Source organism: Tachypleus tridentatus, chromosome 11 (assembly GCF_004210375.1).
Source record: "Tachypleus tridentatus isolate NWPU-2018 chromosome 11, ASM421037v1, whole genome shotgun sequence".
Classification (NCBI taxonomy): Eukaryota; Metazoa; Arthropoda; class Merostomata; order Xiphosura; family Limulidae; genus Tachypleus; species Tachypleus tridentatus.
The window spans coordinates 7,573,969-7,594,033 of NC_134835.1; the positions used below are offsets into that span (position 1 = coordinate 7,573,969).

Genomic DNA, 20,065 nt, shown 5'->3' on the forward strand with positions numbered 1-20,065 from the left:
TTTTCTCAGCAGTAGATTTAATAAACAATCGTGGTTTGGTTGTTAAATTAATGTTCTGGTTTAGGCAGTACTAACACCATTTTTTTGTCTAATCTAATCTAAGCCAAACAATTAAAACATCATCATCCTTAAATTTAGATCAACAGATGGCGCTATCCTAACATTAGCTACGTTTTGCTTGCATAGCTACAAAGAAAGACCGCTAGGTATCCAAGTAGTTTGTACTAAGCGCTAGACGCTTGCGGTAGCAGGTTTCCGGTTCGGGTACCAAGTTTTTTCAGAATGTCGTTTCTTCTCCGTCTGGTGCTCCTAACCACAGGTGAGTGATAAAAAAAAACCTTTGTTTTTCTATTTCAAAGTGTTTTAAAAACCAACCTTATAAGATACGAATATTATCAGCCTCTCAAGTTTTAGACTTTCGAATGTATTAATAAGTTTCTAACAAAAACTGCTTTTCTGTTAACATGTTTCCATTCAATGTTTCATAACAATTTCTACACATAAAATGCATACGTTTGGTTTTATTATTTTGTGAGCGATAAGCGCATGATGTGAAATAAGTAATATTTTGAAAAGAAGAACCGATGGATGCAGCCATTAAGATTCGATCTTTCACTAACTACAATGGGTTCTAATATTTAGTAGACTTGTTATACCATACCTATATAACTGTTGCGTAAGTTTAGGATTTTCGTAACTACATCAGAACTGTTACGTGAAGTGTAGGAGCACTTTAGAAGTTTGTTTATACAATAACATGTAAGTATTACTTTCAGTACCCGACAATAAAGTTATTAGTTTATGTCTTGTAGTAAATATTGTTAGTGAAGAAACGGGCATACTGTATACATATAACTACCGTTTTATAACGGCTTGTTTCATATTCAGATTAATATGGAAGTTATCGTATATGTATAACACGGAAGTAGTTAAGTATTTTTGACAAGGTTCCAGTTTTTCCTTATAATAAAGTTCCAGAAAATCATCTTTCATAAACAAAGATAAGTCTGTAGAAAATATTAATAGCTTCTAACACCGTATTAGTTTTCTTAAGATACAGTACAGATATGCTTTTATTAATACCTACTGTAGAATATTATGTTTCAGTAGAAGGTTCATTTCTTTATGTATTTCCCTAAGTTTCTGAAAGTGAATACAACATTAAAAGTAAAATAAAAATGGACATTCATTTGACCATCTGTATTTTTACCACTTGTAGTGTAATATATCACTGTTAGAAGTTTTACTGTTAGGAAATCGTCTAATAACATAAGACTTTATACATCTAACTACAACAATAGCGTATTACATAATTTGTAAAAGGGTATTGTAACTTGGTTTAAAAAATTGTAACTGACAGTGTAGTAAGTTAGCCCCCTTTGTTCAAATAACGAATCTCTGGGCGTTTTGTGAGTGACTATATCTTACCTAAAGAGCTAAAATCTATGAGTTATATACGTTATTCCTACAGTTTAAATTAACTGAGTTTTTATCTAAGTAATTAGGTTATTTTTAGCATATTTCTTATCTTTTCCGTCATGTTTTAATGTTTACACCCCTTAGTAGTAAGTAATGTTTAGCGTTTTTAACATTAAGATCGGGTTTCTGTTTTATCAACTGTTCTTGTTTTCTACATAAGAAACAATATCGCTTATTTCTTGTCTATTAGAAAAATGGCAGAGTTCCACTTCTCTCTCTCTCTTTGCCTTTGTTTTTGTTTATATTTGCCTCAAACAATAAAGCTATAATCTATATATCTTCTATTCTGTAGACAGACACATCTAGCTGTCGGTTCATTTCAGTAGTCATCCACTAGCACCAACAAAACATATTTGACTTCTGCATACTTCACAGACGCTACACTTAAATTAAACTTTCCTATCTATATACGTGTGCTATTCGCCCCTAATCTCAACGAACACGCCTCCTAGTGGATGTGTAGAATATTAGAGCAGGCGTTCCATTTCTGCATTCAATATCAAATTTCGTTAAAAATTCCGCGAATGGCAATACTTCGTCTTACATAGAGAAACAAAAGGAATGTTAACCATTATTTATATTAAAAACTAAGGTAGATTCAAATTCATGACTGTTATATTAATAAAACCTTCCAAACAAATGTGAATGAACTGTATATGTTAGAACCATAAAGAAAAGAAACCAATAAAGACAACGAGCTGGATAAAATTAAAATACGTTTTTTTATAATCTTCACTTTTGTGATTAATAATGTTTTAAACCAATAATATCTTACAAGTTTTAGCCATTTCAGGTGATTTATATTAATTCTAAACCAATATGACACTAAACTATTAATTATCGTAATTTTGACAACCATTTAAAGTTATCAAATACACTATATCAGTGAATAATTAGGGATATTAACTATACACAGAAACAGAGTATGTTATTACTTACAACACAGTAGCGCTTCTTGTACATGTATGTTAAAAATACAATAGCATTTTTTGCCCACGTATGTTACAATACAACAGCGCTTCTTGTCCACGTATGTTACAATATACTAGCGCACGTCCAACTGGTGGAAGGTCCTACTTAACAGACTAAAAGCCTAAACAAAAACATGCTTATAATCTCTGTTATTGTTATTTTTATATATATGAGTATATAATTATGAGACATATGCTTTACAGAGTCATATATGTAATATTTTATTGTAAATCCTTAAGAATAACATACTGAGCTAGGTGATTTAAATGTCTTTAAGAGTAAGTCATACCAAACGTAAACATAAGGTAAAGTCTGATTTGTGATTCTTACCTGCATACCTTATATTACAGTACGTTAATATTTTCAATATTGGTGAAATATATTTGTTCCATCGTACGGTTGTGCAGGTCTGGTTTATAATTTCATAAGATGTCTGTTTCACCTCAAAGTGTATAAATATATATATATAAATATACATAAAACATGGTTTCAAGACTTCTGTCGGGACACATATAATCTAATAACAATGTCTGTAGAGACGCATATAATCTGATGACAATGTCTGTAGAGACGCATATAATCTGATAACAATGTCTATAGAGACACATATAATCTGATAACAATGTCTGTAGAGACACATATAATCTGATAACAATGTCTGTAGAGACACATATAATCTGATAACAATGTCTATAGAGACACATATAATCTGATAACAATGTCTGTAGAGACACATATGATCTAATAACAATATCTGTCGAGAAACATGTAACCCGACAACAATGTCTGTTGGGACAAATGTAACCCCACAACAATGTCTGTTGGAATATTTGTAATTGAACAATAACAATGACTTTTGTTGGAACAATAACGCCCGTTTATAACACGTGCAGTAGAATCCTGTTAAAACGCGATAGTTGCGGTCCACGAAATGCGATCGTATTATATCGGGGTGGGGTATCCACAAATAGTCAGTTTCCATATCTCTTGTATTTTTATTCGGTACATGAGGTATTTTAGTAATTATATGAGAGCTTCAGGTGCCCAAAGTATTGTCCAGTTCCTGTTGTACATATCTTCTACTATAGTTTCTTTTTATCTTATATTAGAACCATAAACTGCGTTGTGTCAAAATTGTGTTTATTAATTACATTATTAACTTGGTTAAATGTCTTTGTTAAATACACAGTTGACAAAGATAAGTGTGATTATTAATTACATTGTTGTCATGGTTAAGTGTGTTTATTAATTACATTGTTGTCATGGTTAAGTGTGTTTATTAATTACATTGTTGTCATGGTTAAGTGTGTTTATTAATAACACTGTTGACATGGTTAAGTGTGTTTATTAATTACATTGTTGTCATGGTTAAGTGTGTTTATTAATTACATTGTTGTCATGGTTAAGTGTGTTTATTAATTACATTGTTGTCATGGTTAAGTGTGTTTATTAATTAAAATTGTTGTCATGGTTAAGTGTGTTTATTAATTACATTGTTGTCATGGTTACGTGTGTTTATCAGTTGCATTGTTGACATTGTTAAATGTAGTACGACACTTATCAACTCAAAGATCCATTGTTAACATTCTCCTAATTTTGATTGTCTCATTCCGACTGACCTCTGGCTGCGACCAAAATCTAGTATGCTGTAAACATCTAGGGTTTTCAACCCATCAACTACTGGCTTTAACTTCTCTTTGAAAGATTGTGCATGATACTATGTTGAATGGACAGCGACTGCCTGTTGTAGATACATATGTGAATAGGACGACGTTTCGAAAGTCCTCCATCTTTAGTTTTGAGATTCACTTGTGTTTTTACTGTGGATCCATTCAACTGATTTCATCATAGCTTTAACGTATTTTTCGTGATGACGAGAATACATTTTAAATATATTCTGTTGCTTCATCAGTGACCTAGGAGAAGTAGCTGACAAGTTATCATTGTTCTTTTTCATGGTAAACACCTGGCTCTGGTGTCTTTGGTTTTTTCAGCCCATGCTTTACGAATTGTGCCATAAATGGGAGGTCTTTTCAAGCGGGCATGAGAAAAAGAATCCGGGTTTCGAGACCAGATGCTGTTCTCCAACTTCACAAAATATACTTTAACGTGGTCCAACGTGTAGCTTTATCTGAAAAAACCATATCACAAATACAAAAATACAATAATAATAATAATAATTCTCAGAGAGTCTTAGTATTTTTCAGGAGAAAGCAACGTATTTGCCTCTTTGAAATAATATTAACCATTATTATAAAGACAATATAAAACATTATTTAGAGAAAATACAAGCGAACTCTATAGTATAGCCAAAGGATTATGAAAAACAAGAACGCCTTTTCGAATAATGTTATGTATTGAAATTCATCATGCAAAAATTTGTTTCAAACTCGTTTCAATTTCATTTTATCACGTAACAAAGACACTTTATGTCCAGCGTATACTGGAAAAAAAAACACGTGTAATCCTTCATGTTATATTGTGCTACAAAACTATATACGTATTCGTAGCAAGTGGAAAGATAATTTTATCATCATAAGAGTATGAACAACGAACCATTATATAATAAAATATTTCTTAAACTAATAAATATTGTTCTTATGTTTTATATGTATATATATATATATATATACCTATACGACGAGAGTAGTAAACAAAATGGAACTACCAAACCGTTTAAGGTCACATGAATGGTATTCGAAACTAACATAGGAATAGTTAAATATACGCTATACAAGCATAAACCCTGTCCTTATTAGCCAGTGAAGTGAACAATGGGATTTAGAACACCAGAAACACAGTAAGTTTGCAGACAAGCAGAGTCGTAGATTAGAATTCCGATCAAACTTGCCTTCCACTTCGTCAAAAGAAATCACCCAATATTACTTTAGTGATTTTACAATTTCATCAATCCTTCAAAACATATCTTCATTTATAAGAAAGGTTTAATATGTTTACTGATTTCGCTATTCTTCGTTATTATTATGAAATTTTAATAGGTGAACAAACAACGTCGGATAATCGGAATGTTCTTTTGGCTGATGTGGATTCTTCTAAAGAAATTACAAGCAAATGAGCTATACATAAGTAGCATCGTGAACATTCTTAAACCAATGAGTCATCTAAAGTTTTGTTTGCGAATGAGTCAAGCCTTAAGCTCATATCCTCTACGTCTTGAGGATTATACTTAAGTTGTTTTAGATTGCTTTAGGATTCCGCTATCTACGCTAGCCGTCCTTAATTTAGCAACTATAGATTAGAGAAAACCACCCAGTGTCAACTTTTGGGCTATTCTTACACCAAAGAATCCAACTGACTGTTATTTTGTAACTATCCATGGTGAAAAGGGCAAGCACCTTCAGTGAACGAGATTCGATTCCAGACCCTCAGATTGCAAGTCGAGCGCCCTAACCACCAGGCTTTGCCAGGTCCATGTTGATTTTGAATAATAACAAAGCCACTAAGCGAAATTAAAACAAAACAAAAACTCTCAGAAAATAAACTTGGAAAAAATTCTTGAATAATGAAAATTTATTAACAGTTTCCAGATAATATAAAACTGGAAATTGGTATAAACCGAACACAAAATTGGGCTTGAAAGATGAAAGGTTATTGTTAAATGAAACTCTGAACTCTTTTGTCAAATAACAGCTAAACAACCATAGTAATTGACTCTCACATCTTTTCAAACAATTTATACTTCCTATGTAACAAATTTGTAGATCACATAAAAGAAATTACTTGTAAAGTTTCTCCAATAGGAGTTAGTGAAATCTAGAAAGAACTAATTCAGTTACTGTATTCACGAGATAAACTATAGTTTGAAGAAGTTAAGGTAACAGGTTTCTAATTAGTTATTTTATAAACATATGGTTAACCCTGTTGTGAATCGTCGTTTTGAATTCTATCAAAAAGTCCTGATTTTATTTTGAATTCACGTTCTTCGAACGAGACATGAGAAATATTGTAGTTTCAATAAACGAGATGTATTTAAAATTCAATAATAAATATGTAAGAATAAATTAAATATAGTGTTAACATTTAGTAGCTTGTAACTGTAACATTTAATGCGTCTCGCCAGCTGAGAAATTTCTCGACAAACCTGAAGCTGATTGGTCCATATCCAGTTAAGAAGCGGAAATAGTTACCCAATGACGACTTTTACAACTAAATTAGATCAAAATGCCGAGTGTCACTTGAAAGAAAAGAAAACCATCGAGCACATATTTTTTGTGTTTAAAACCTACGTGTTTGGTAAACTACATCTTATATCACGTACCAGGTCTTAGTCAAAGATTCTCAAATGCTGAAACTTATATTAAACTCAGCTGAAGAAACCGTTCTTCGTGGATGTTACATGTACTATTTATAGTCTGTCGTGGCGTTTCACTGGAAAACTTTACCGATGGTTCGTAGATTCGTTTGTTTGTTATTTCAATGCAAAGCTACACAGTAAACTGAATCACAAATTTCAAGAGTTATAGCCGTGAAGCTTACAATTGAGCCACTAAGACCAGTATAGAGAAGGAAGGAAGCTAAGAATCCTAGTTTTATTTGATGGCTCCAACTAATTGTATCGTGTATCTAGAAATATAATAGGTTTAAAGTCGATTCAAATCGTACCAAAAGATGTAAGGACGTAAGGTAGCTGAATATAACATTAGTTGTTCTTGTTTTAAATATAAAAATATTCTGTTTTCGATTTAATTTGCTTTAGGTTTTAATGTGAACTTATCGATAATGGTTCATACATACAAATTAGTTGGAGTGTACAAAGCAAATCCTGTTTGTATTTTATAAAACTATAAAATACAACAAAATTATAGTCATGTGTTTATTAATCATTACTAAAAATACCAACAGCTTTTCACAATGTTTTCAAGATTTATGGTTTGTTTGTCTTCAAAGTTTTGCGTCAGCTACACAAGGACTGTTTATGCACAGCCGTATCTAATCTTGTTTTAAAATAATAAGGTTTGTTTGTTTTGAATTTCGCACAAAGCTACTCGAGGACTATCTGTGCTAGCCGTCCCTAATTTAGCAGTGTAAGACTAGAGGGAAGGCAGCTAGTCATCACCACCCACCGCCAACTCTTGGGCTACTCTTTTACCAACAAATAGTGGGATTGACCGTCACATTATAACGCCCCCACGGCTGAAAGGGCGAGCATGTTTGGCGCGAGCGGGATGCGAACCCGCAACCCTCAGATTACGAGTCGCACGCCTTAACACGCTTGGCCATGCCCGGCTAAATAATAAGGAAGAGAGATACTAGTCAAGGCGTTTATAGGTTTACCTGTCTAATAGAGCACCCGTTGCCCAATTACACCAACTACGATTAGTCTAAGACCAAAAACAAATGTTTAATTAGGTAAATTATTCGACATAAACGTAAAAACTATTAGCTTTCAACTCCTTCCTTAACAATAAACTTTCGACAGGACAGTTACTTATATTTAATTTCTAAAAAATCAAAATATAGAAATCTCATCTCACTTAAGAACAAATCCAGGATCAATTATTTAAAACTGATCATTCGGTCACACCATTGGTGTTAAATTCATTTAAAAACTGAATCTGACACATTTGTTGAACTCACAGCAAGTTTAGTTTCCAAACCAGGTTTTATAGGATAACGGCTGATATTGTAATAAGTAAAAAGTGTTGATGACATATAAACTTATCAAGTCCGTTAATAACCAATGGTATTACTGAATACTTAAGCCTTGGACAATGAAATACTTGTCTCATCCACACCCGAACAAAATGTACCATTTAGAACAGTGAAATACTTATCTTATCTACCTGAACAGAATGTACCATATAGAAAACACCAGAACAGGATGTACCATGTCGAACATGTACTTGTCTTATCACACCAGAACAGGACGTACCTGATTGGACAGACTAATTAACTGTGCGTAGAAACTGAAAGCAATATTCATCTTTATCTATTTTCTAACTGTTTAAAAAAATAAATTAAAACGAGAAATGGAGAATTTTATTGAACTATCGACTAGCTGTTCCTTTCCTTTTCTTTGTGTAAGCTGTTCACTTTAACAAGTAATAACAACAAGTGAAACACATGTCATGTGTGAGGCCACGTTCTACACTTCAGGTTGTCTTTTCATTCATTTATGGCCGTGCTATTTATTTGTCTCTGTCAACGTCGGCGAGTAATCGTATCCGTCATGACATGTATCGTCTTTTAAACAGACTGATTTGTACTACTGGGGTGGTGTATCGTATTCATTATTCTGTGAAGGCTCCACAGATAAGTTTCAAATTGTTACAGAGAATCCAAATATATTTACTAACGTGTCATTTTAAAACCACGTGGAGACAAGTTGTGCACGAGAGAAGTTTTCTTTAGTTTTTCAACTCACAATAACTAAAATGAGTTTCCTTCGTCGGTTACCTTTGTTATTTATCCATTTACTATTCATCAAAATTACTCATTTGTAAGTGAGATATATTGTACTTATATTTACATTTATTTGACGTTTAACAGTTCCACTAATGAGTTTTTATAGAGTATATATATATACAGGCGTAAAATAAAAATATATGAGCAGTCTGTTAATTGTTAAATTACACTTGTTATTTTGCTATTCATTACCGGTGGAGTATATTTACATGAAACTCAAATATTTGTTACACTGCAGATAATTAAGAGAGAAACATCGAAGTCTCTCATTTCCTTTCATGGTAATTGCTAGTATCTCTGAGTATTGTGTGACTCGTGTTATTAGGGGCTTGCAGCCAACAATGTCATGAGTCCACAAGCAAGTTGGTGTTTACACAGCTGCGATCTGATTTGTACTTATATGTAAAACCATATGGAGGAAGAACTATTTTACAGTAGATATGTCACTTCAGAGTGTGTAAAAAACACGAAATCATGTCGTTTTTCTTACTGATGTTCACACAGTTTTATGCTGTGAAAGAAATCCATTTCTTTGTGTGTATCTTTTAACGGTAACCATTTCCTTTATTCGGAACTTTATTTGTTGCTTTTCGAAAGCTTCCCATCAAATTAATATTACTACAAATAACGTTGGTTCGTTTTACTTCATTGTACATCAAGGAACATTCTGTGAAGGTTGTTAGTTAAGTGAATTATAATTTCATTTTCATGTAATGGGCTTTACTCGTATGTCGACGAATTAATTAGATCATTCAAGGCACATAAATGATAAATTTATCCATATTTATGACGATTTAAGCACCAAAATATTTTTTTTTAAAGTTCCTCTGGTGGTCATGAAATAAAACGTTTGATTTTCGACTTTTTAATGAATAACACTGTACTATCTGAAAAATCGATATGTTTATATGTAAGCAAGATGTTATTTACGGTGATAAGTAATCAAATTTGGATAAGTGGTTTCACGGGCCTTTGTTTGAAGACTGGAGATGGGTGTCAGAGATTTTATTCAATTTATATTTCGATATTCATTTTACGATTAAACATGTTGTGAATCATAATGCAACAAAGAATGTAAAAACCAAAACTTGAAAGTTTAAAGAATTAAAAGATGTTTCAATAGTAAGTTGGAAACTATTAATGGTAAATACAGTTACCTCAAACTGAAGGTTCAGATAATTAAATTAAGACGTGTATAAATCTATAAGCTGAGATAAAAGGAAAGCACAAGGCTAGAAGAATCACGTGTTTGATTGAAATGAGTCGGGCTCGTGCTAGGCATGAGTAAACCTTTCAGAATCCCCCTGGCCCGGCATGGCCAAGCGTGTTAAGGCGTTCGACTCGTAATCCGAGGGTCACGGGTTCGAATCCCGGTCGCACCAAACATGCTCCCCCTTTCAGCCGTGAGGGCGATATATGTGACTCTCAATCCCACTATGCGTTGGTAAAAGAGTAGTCCAAGATTTGGCGGTGGGTGGTGCTAACTAGCTGCCTTCCCTCTAGTCTTACAACAGGCATGCAAGTTCGCCACACTTGATTTGTTAGCTTTGAATATGAAGATAAAAAAAGTTTGGTAATTGCGTATCATGTATACTTTTTGGTGATGTCCCTTACTCGCTACGAGTAAGTAATATTTATTTCTATTTATGTTTGAATAATATGTCATATTATTACTAATTAATTTCTTTCAAAGAAATTTCTGTCATGAAACACTGCATGAATTAGTATAATTTGTTCTTTTCACTGTATGGTTGCGAAAGGAAGATAAGGTCCTTCCTTTTCAACTATTTGTCACAACTCGCGAAACAGTTCGATCGATTTGAATAAATCCCACCCCTCCATATCTTAGATAATAGAAGGCCAAAGAAAAGACGGCCAGATATCTATACAAAATATTGATAATAAAATAATAATTGAAATGTATTGTTACTAATACCAGATAAAATACTGAAAGCATTCAAGGAAAATTATCGTGTTCTTTTTTTTTTCTAAAACATTGAGTAAGTTCGTGTTTTTTTCAGTCTCACAATCTTGTAAGTCACATTGTATTCTTCCCTTTAAAATGGCAACGTTTTCCGAACATTACTGCCATGTAAAGTCTACCTGAACTCAAGTAATTAAAGAATATTAATCATATGTATTTTCATTTTAAGCCACCAGGTGCCAGCAATATCGTTTTGTTTTACCGTGTTCTGACAACAATGCTCAAAAAGGAAATTTATTACATCAAATTTTCACAACAAAACGTGAAGTTGTATTTTTTATCTTGTGTTTCGTAAATGTAACTTCATCCTTCCTTCCAAAGCTATACAATAACTTTCAGCGCATATTCATCGCTAATTTAGGTTAGAAGAAAGACACCATCACCAACCATCAATTCCTGGGACTAACCTTATCCAATTTAATATCGGAATTCGACTGACGCTCTAACGATGTACCAATGGCTCCGGTGATTTCAATGTCTCTGTCACTTTCCATTCTTATTTGATGTATTTCCACTTCCTTTGTATCATTTCTAATGTAATGAACCACTCAACAGAACTATTGCTTTAAAAATGACACAGTTAATTATGTTGTTAAATGTCTATAAATACAAACCTGAATTTAAAAGGGTAAAAACAAATACTAATGTTTCAATCTTGCTACAATTATCTAACCAAAATCTACATATACTGCAGCGTCCCCTACATTCCCGCACCCGTTTATAATCTCGTCCGTAAGACATGTGCCAGGCAACCGTCAGTTGCAAACTCTCTTAGTTAACCTGAAGGTGACCTGAGAAAGGTCGAAATGTTGATCTCTACTTTATTTTAATAAAAGTGTTAATTCCCATATTAGCCATCTTAAGATACATTTTTACTTTAAGTAGTTTCCTCGTCATCACGAATAACCAAATCCACTTCGGCTCTGAAAATCAGATGATTAAACTGACAGTTACACTTATATCGCTGATAATAATTATATGGCAAATATTCAGTCATCAGTCAAACAGGACGAGATTTTTGGGTTCGACGTGGGGCATGATAGTGGTTAAAATAAAATGCTCGGCCTAGTTAACTAAATAAGTGAATATTTGGTGTAAAAATTCTCATTAGTGCAATAAATGTAGCTATCAGTTTGACAGCCAGTTCTGTCTTCACTCCTTTAGATCGCACGCTGAGTTCCTTCTTTCACATGTAAACATCATAACGTTTTCTCAACACACACCAACAAACCACAGAAGTGACATTTTACTATTGACAAACACTATTATTTGTAATACAACTAACCACATTCTTTGAAGAATAAGTTGGCAATTGTTTGCCTCTAAAACATTGTTAATTTTTTTATTTACAGTCATGCGAAAAAGTTAGAACACTCTATGAAAGCCTGTGTATTTTTGTAACATTTTTGGATGTATAGATATTTAATCTCAATTTTAACAATACTGAGAGATTATAGGAATATAACTAAACAATTAAAACTGAAGAAAAGACTTTTCAAGATCTTCTGTAACTGTAATTATACAAAAATGCATATTCTAACTGAGGAAAAAGTTAGGACACCCTACCCCTAATAGCTAGTGTTACCCCCTTTGGCTGAAATAACTGCAGTGAGTCGCTTCTTGTAGCCATCTACCAGTCTCTGACATCGGTCTGAAGAAAGTTTGCCCCACTCCTCAATGCAAAATTCTGTCAGCTGTAAGATGTTTGAGGGGTTTCTTGCATGTACAGCCCGTTTCAAGTCACCCCACAGCATCTCAATGGGATTAAGATCTGGGCTTTGAATCGGCCATTTCAGGACTCTCCATTTATTAGTTTTCAGCCAGTCCTTGGTGAATTTACTGGTATGTTTTATGTCATTGTCGTGTTGCAGGGTCCAGTTCTGCTTCAGCTTTAATTTTCGTACAGATGGTTTCACATGATCATCAAGCACTCTCTGATACACAGTAGAATTAATGGTGGATTCTATGATTGTGAGCTGTCCAGGTCCTGCTGCAGCAAAGCAGCCCCAAACCATGACACTTCCACCTCCATGCTTCACAGATGGTATGAGGTTCTTTATTTGGAATGCTGTATTTGGTTTACGCCAAACATGTCCTCTGTTCTTGTGTCCAAATAATTCAATTTTGGATTCATTTGTCCAAAGACCATTATTCCAGAAGTCCTGGTCTTTGTTTACATTCTCTCTGGAAAACTTCAGTCTGGCCTTGATGTTTCTCTTAGAGAACAAAGGTTTCCTCCTTGTACACCTCCCATGCAAGTTAAACTTGTGCAGTCTCTTTCTGATTGTAGAGGCATGCACTTTCACATCAACAGTAGCCAGAGCCTGTTGTAGGTCTCGTGATGACATGTTAGGGTGTTTGGAGACCTCTTTTAGCATCTTGCGGTCTGCTTTTGGGGTGAACTTGGGCATTTTGGCAGTTGTTTTGAAAGGTCTCCACTTGTTGACTACTTTCCGGGCAGTGGAATGGCTGATTTAAAAAATCTTTTGGGATCTTCGTAAGGGATTTACCCTTACCAGACTCATAAGCTGCTACAATTTTCTTTCTGAAGGCCTCAGACAGCTCTTTTGCTCTCACCATGGTGCTCACTCTCACTTCAACAGTCAGGAGCACACCAAACTAAATGTCTAAGGTTTAAATAGAGCAAGCCTCATTCAAAATGCTGAGTGACGATCTTCTAATCATGTGCACCTGGTGTGATACACCTGTGTGTGAGTTGAGTCATTTTAAGTGGCAATAAATGTGGGGGTGTCCTAACTTTTTCCTCAGTTAGAATATGCATTTTTGTAGAATAACATTTACAGAAGATCTTGAAAAGTCTTTTCTTCAGTTTCAATTATTTAGTTATATTCATATAATCTCTCAGTATAGATTAAATATCTATATATCCAAAAATATTACACAAATACACAGGTTTTCATTAGGTGTCCTAACTTTTTCACATGACTCTATAGTAACGCAGTGGAATTTAGATTAACAGTTTTTTATCATCACCACCATGCACTCGGTATAGCCAATGGGATGGCTAGGTACAGAAAGCTTTTGTGTAGTTTTTGTAAAAAGAGTACAGTACACTTATAAACCACGAGATAAGAAAGTTATGCTAATTGCTTCAGCTAATACCAAATGATGCTTAGAACGATTTAATTAGGATAATTTTGTAAAACTGAGTAAACTTGTGTTAAAAAGTAGGCAATGAATAATCAATAATAACCGTCCATCCGAATAATTCTTTTGAAAATTTGAACTAGATACTGACCGTTACTCTAGTGTGCTTGACCTAATCACCGGTTATGTATCTGCACGTTCCTTTACCTTATAGTTCCGTTTGACTTAATCTGAATGATTGAAACTTAAAACGGTCCACTTTTATCCTGAGGTTAAGCTATAGTAAAAACGTTAGTCCAATAACTCATGTAACTTTGCATGGACGTTCGAAAGAAGAAACTAAGTCAAAGTTAGATGTTACATCTCAATGTTTTTAATTGATTGCCAAGAAATGTGATAAAATAGAGCATATCTACAGATCTAGTGTTTAGGATTACTAGTGTCAGAGATATAGACGATGATAGATAACTGAACTATAACTTCTTTTAATAACACACAAAGTGTCCTGTAGCAGATTGTATAGGTCAATGCTGTATGTCTTGATATACGGCTGGAGTGTTGTTTGCATCAAATATACTGTAACATTTACGTGTGCTGGTTTGATATGTTCTGATTTTACATAAATATACAGTAATATAAAGGGCTAGAGATTAGCAGCAAGTATAGTTATAAGTTTAATCCTACCTTATACGGGTTTATTTTATGCAACAAGTGAAGTATACCGAGACACCTTTACTGTTATGTTTAACTTTATTTTATGTTGGTATATTGTAATAAAAAAAAGCCAACGTACAGATCAACTACTTAAACATGTGTAGTGGTAGGTTTAATTCTGTCTCATGCAGACATATTGTAATAAATCAGGCAGAGAATAGGTCGAGCACGGGGATATCTGTACAGGTTGGTTGAACAGTATTTTTTACTGATATATCGTAAGAAAGGAACATGAGAAGAGTATCGAATACACTGAGACAGATGTATTGGTAGGCATATCTCTGTGCATTTATGTTAAAGTAAACGTGCTATAAAACAGCTTGAAGTATAGTGATATATCTGTACTGGAAGTTTTAACTCTATGTTATGTGAGTATGTTGTAGTAAAAAACTAATGAACTGTTCAGGTGTTCAGATATCTGTGCTGTTAAGTTCAACTGTACGTCATGTAAGTAAGTTGTAGTCAAAGGTTAGTGAATAGCTCAGATATTTAGGCCCAACTGTACGTTATGTACGTATGTTGTAATGTGAAAGCTAATGAACAGGCCAAGTATTCAGACTGCAGTATTGGCAGGTTTTATAGTATCTTACACAAAAGTTTCTTGGTAAAAACGCTAGAAAACGGCTTCAAATACAGAGACATTTGAACTCGAAGGCTTAACGCTATAGCGTAAAGGAACCATTCATTTATAGCCAAGCCCTAAACCAGTTCTTTGAAACATGTTATCTAATTAGTCAGTATACAATTAAAACTTTTACAAGAACAAGGAAACTATTTAGAAAAATGGTTAAAAATGAATCAGGAAGATTCTTATTGCATATTTTGTATTTACCGAACGTTTCGTTGCGTGCTTACTGTCAGAGGAAATGAGAGCGAGATAGTGTGATGTGATTTATTTAAAATCACAACTAACCTTTACCACATACAACTTTCATACACTTACTTCCAGTGTCAAGTATTATGAAAATAAATATGAAATGCGACTGGATTAGAAAAATAACAAATTCCATTTTCCTATGTACTTACTTATGTCGTGATGGCTCGTGTTATTCATCCGTATAGGAACTCGAAACGCTGTTTTGGTAGACGTTTTCATATTGATTATTTTATAAAACTTTCGTAATGTAGTTGTCGGGCCTGGCATGGCCTAGCGCGTTAAGGCGTGTGCTTCGTAATCTGAGGGTCGCGGGTTCGCGCCCGAGTCGCGCCAAATATGCTCGCCCTCCCAGCCGTGGGGGCGTTATAATGTCACGGTCAATCCCACTATTCGTTGGTAAAAGAGTAGCCCAAGAGTTGGCGGTGGGTGGTGATGACTAGCTGCCTTCCCTCTAGTCTTACACTGCTAAATTAGGGACGGCTAGCACAGATAGCCCTCGAGTTGCTTTGTGCGAAATATCAAAACAAAAACAATGTAGTTGTCAAAATTAGGCACATATATGTACGTACAAAATATCAGGTGCTTATTCAACAAACGTTCATTCTAACAAGTTTTAGACAGTTAATACACTGAGGACGGATGGAAAGCTGTTCTACTCTGTGAATGAAAATAAAAAAGTTTAACTTTTAGCTCTGGAAAGTCATTATTCTGTATTAGAACACTTCTAGATGGAAGGTTTTTTTACTGCTACTGGGTCAAAGTGCATGGTTAAACTAAATATATTTAATAAATCAGATGAATAAATCCAATGCGGAATTGTCCAACTTGCGGTTTGAAATATCTGCTTCAAATCTCCCATTCCAAAACAAATTGGACTTAATATATACATAGCTCTTTAAATGTGCCACACACATACAAATTCAATATTATTTTCTTAAGGGTAATATGAAAGATAAAATAAATATTTTTTTTCTACATACCTTCTAGTACTTTAGAATTCTTGAATATTTTTGTCATGAAAATATTTTATTCGCTTCTTACTTATAATTTGAAAACACGTATTCAAATGAACTTATTGAATTGTTGTATAATTTATTTTTGGTTATTTTACTCGTACACATACCATATATATGATTTATGTGGAAACGTTTGTTTGTTTGTTTTTTGATTTCGCGTAAAGCTACTCGAGGGTTATCTGCGCTAGCTGTCCCTCAATTAATAGTGTAATACTAGAGGGAAGGCAGCTAGTCATCACCACCCACAGACAAATCTTGGGCTACTCTTTTAACAAGAAGAGTTGGATTGACCGTAACATTATAACGCCCCACGGCTAAAATGGCAGCATGTTTGGTGGACGGGGATTCGAACCCGAGACCCTCAAATTACGAGTGTAGTGCCTTAACCACCTGGCCACGCCGGAGCCTGTGGAAAGGTTCGAGTCTTGTCATAATGTGACATTAACGACTAAGAACAATAACTTTCATACTTTTATTTTATTATTATTATGAAGTCAAATGTGTTTTTAATTATCTGGTTATTAGTGATGATGAAAAACCCACTTGAAGTTAAAATGTATCTCAAGATGGCTGTTACGATTATTAAAACTTTTATTAAAATAAAGTACAGAAAACTTTTCGACCTTCTTAGGTCATCTTTAGATCGAAACGTTGTTCTCTGCTTTGTTTTAATAAAAAATGTAACACCCACATCAGCGGTTTTTAACTACAATTATCTGGTTAATTTTATAGTTTTACTTACGGTCCAGACATGCCACACTGCGAACCAAGCGAGTGCAGCTGTGTTGGAGTGTACTGCGACGATCTGTTCCAGTATTTTTTGGTGAGAAAGTAGTTTAAAACTTGACGGTTTGTACCGTAGTTTGACCTTCCTTTTGGTCGGAAGTTCAAAATTAACATATAGAGATAGTTTTAGTAGATTTGTCTTAAACAAATTGACAGAAGACATAAACCGTAATTTACGTTGCTGAACATTTCAGTGCTTTATAGAACGGGCACTGAATTTGTTATTCACGGTTTCTTATAATAACAGCCCTTGCTTTTTTCTTTTGTTAATTTGGATTGTGTGCAGGGGTAAGTTCGTCATGATAAGAACAGCTGTAGCGGTTGATGACTTGCTTGTCAGATTTTAGATCCAACCATAAAATGTAAAATCATAAATCTAATTCTAACCAAAGACCAACACAAAAGCTTTTATACAATAGAAGGCCAATATGGATTCACGTCTTTCATAGAAACATCGATAAAGAAGTAGTGCTGTTCTTTATGGGGTCTGGTAGAGGTGATTAGTGTGTGTTTGTACATTGAAAAGCTTGTTTTATTGATCACGTATTTTTTTATGATAATTTGCTTCCACAACTTTGTATCAACGCTTTTGACTCGTAGTGCAATAGCCTATTGTTTCTAGCAGGACTTTTTCTAGAAAATAATAGGTATAGAAAAGCAGACTTATAGCAAGATGTATCAGGAAATTAAGCCCATGGTTTTCTTTAACAGGTTGGATGAAGCCGGTGTACGTTACAAGAAGCTGAAACCTTCTGTCACTGCCTCTGTTTTGTTGTCAGGAATTGACAGGGGAAACATATTAGACACATTTAACATAAATGAATACATGACAGACGTTTACCCACGCCTCATTATTGGATGTTTAGTATACGGAATTAGTTTTCTTATTATGAGACCAAATAAATCAATATACGTCAGGAAGTACATTATCGTCAGTGACATTGTTTAAACAGTTTACGAAACTGTAAAAATGTGTTAGATATTTAGGTTTGCAAAATTTAACTCTTTGGCTCTGCTTGTGTGTATTACGTCCTCCATGTAGCAACATTAAACCTAATCCGTATTTCTGTCAATCATGAGTGATTGTGTTACCTGACCCGTAATTTTAGTATCCAGACGTAAGATACAATATATATTTTAAATATAAAAAAACATCTTATATAATATATTTTGAACATTTTTTTGATTAACCAAATATGTTTATGTTATCTGATCAACTACTTATCTATTTATATTACTGATCAACTACTTATCTATTTATATTACCTGATCAACTACTTATCTATTTATATTAGCTGATCAACTTTCTTTCTTCAGCTACGAAATGTGCTTATGGTAACTGATCAACTTGTTTTTTTGTGATACCAAATCTGTTTATGTTACTTAATCAACTTTCTATCTTTAACTTCTAAATCTGTTTATGTTATCTGATCAAATTTGTATCTCAGAATGGCTGGTATGCGTATTAACACTTTTATTGATAAGCAGAGAACAACGTTTCGACTTTTCTAGGTCATCTTTAGGTTAAGAAATTTCTTTCTTCAGCCACCAGAATCTGTTTATGTTATCTGATCAACTATCTATTTTGAGCTACCAGAATCTGTTTATGTTATCTGATCAACTATCTATTTTGAGCTACCAGAATCTGTTTATGTTATCTGATCAACTATCTATTTTGAGCTACCAGAATCTGTTTATGTTATCTGATCAACTATCTATTTTGAGCTACCAGAATCTGTTTATGTTATCTGATCAACTATCTATTTTGAGCTACCAGAATCTGTTTATGTTATCTGATCAACTATCTATTTTGAGCTACCAGAATCTGTTTATGTTATCTGATCAACTATCTATTTTGAGCTACCAGAATCTGTTTATGTTATCTGATCAACTATCTATTTTGAGCTACCAGAATCTGTTTATGTTATCTGATCAACTATCTATTTTGAGCTACCAGAATCTGTTTATGTTATCTGATCAACTATCTATTTTGAGCTACCAGAATCTGTTTATGGTATCTGATCAACATGCTATATTATGCTACCAAAATATGTTTATAGTATCTTATCAACTTACTATATTGTGATACCAAATCTATATTAAAGACTGAAGCTCTGACCCACCCATCCCCATCCCCTGGATTCCTCATGCTCTAAATCTTATAAAAACACTTGAGTTTAAGACAAGACTCTTCTAGTATTTGAGTGGTTACAGTCGCTGTGGGATTAGAAAAGCACCATGTTATCGTGTTTTATACACAGGAAACTATTAGTAAGTTAAAGTATTTCTTAACATCAATTAAAATTCAAACACGGCACATAAATAAGATTTAAAAATACATCATATAAATTTAACACAAGTCTGTGTTATTGTTAAATAACAAACATAACACTGCACAACAAAGTTTTTGCTTCTTGAACACTGTTTGGTGTTCCTTATAAATTTTTGGCTGCTGATCACGAAAATCACATCCAAATTTGCCCATCACGTACCGTTTCATCAAAATCTTCAGTTTTTATTCATGTTTTTTCTTATATTTGTGTCCAAAAATTTTTGTTTCTGTAAGAGACCTATGAACACAGTATTGTGCAGTCTGGGCATGTCCAGGCATGAAATCAGGCCAGGTTGGAAGCTGTTCTGTGGAAGTATGCAGCCTGGGCATGCCCGAGCCAGCTTGACACTGTCTCAGCAGGCTATAAAAGT

General features: G+C 33.8%; 1 protein-coding gene across 1 annotated transcript in view; it reads left to right on the plus strand.

Annotated features, from left to right (window-relative positions):
• The first annotated feature begins 282 nt into the window (after positions 1 to 282).
• LOC143231289 (uncharacterized) overlaps positions 283 to 20,065 on the plus strand; it is a 265,572-nt gene continuing 245,789 nt past the window's right edge. The window contains exon 1 of the mRNA XM_076465839.1: positions 283 to 319. Coding sequence (XP_076321954.1) covers positions 283 to 319 — 37 coding nt within the window. The remainder of the gene's footprint in view (positions 320 to 20,065) is intronic.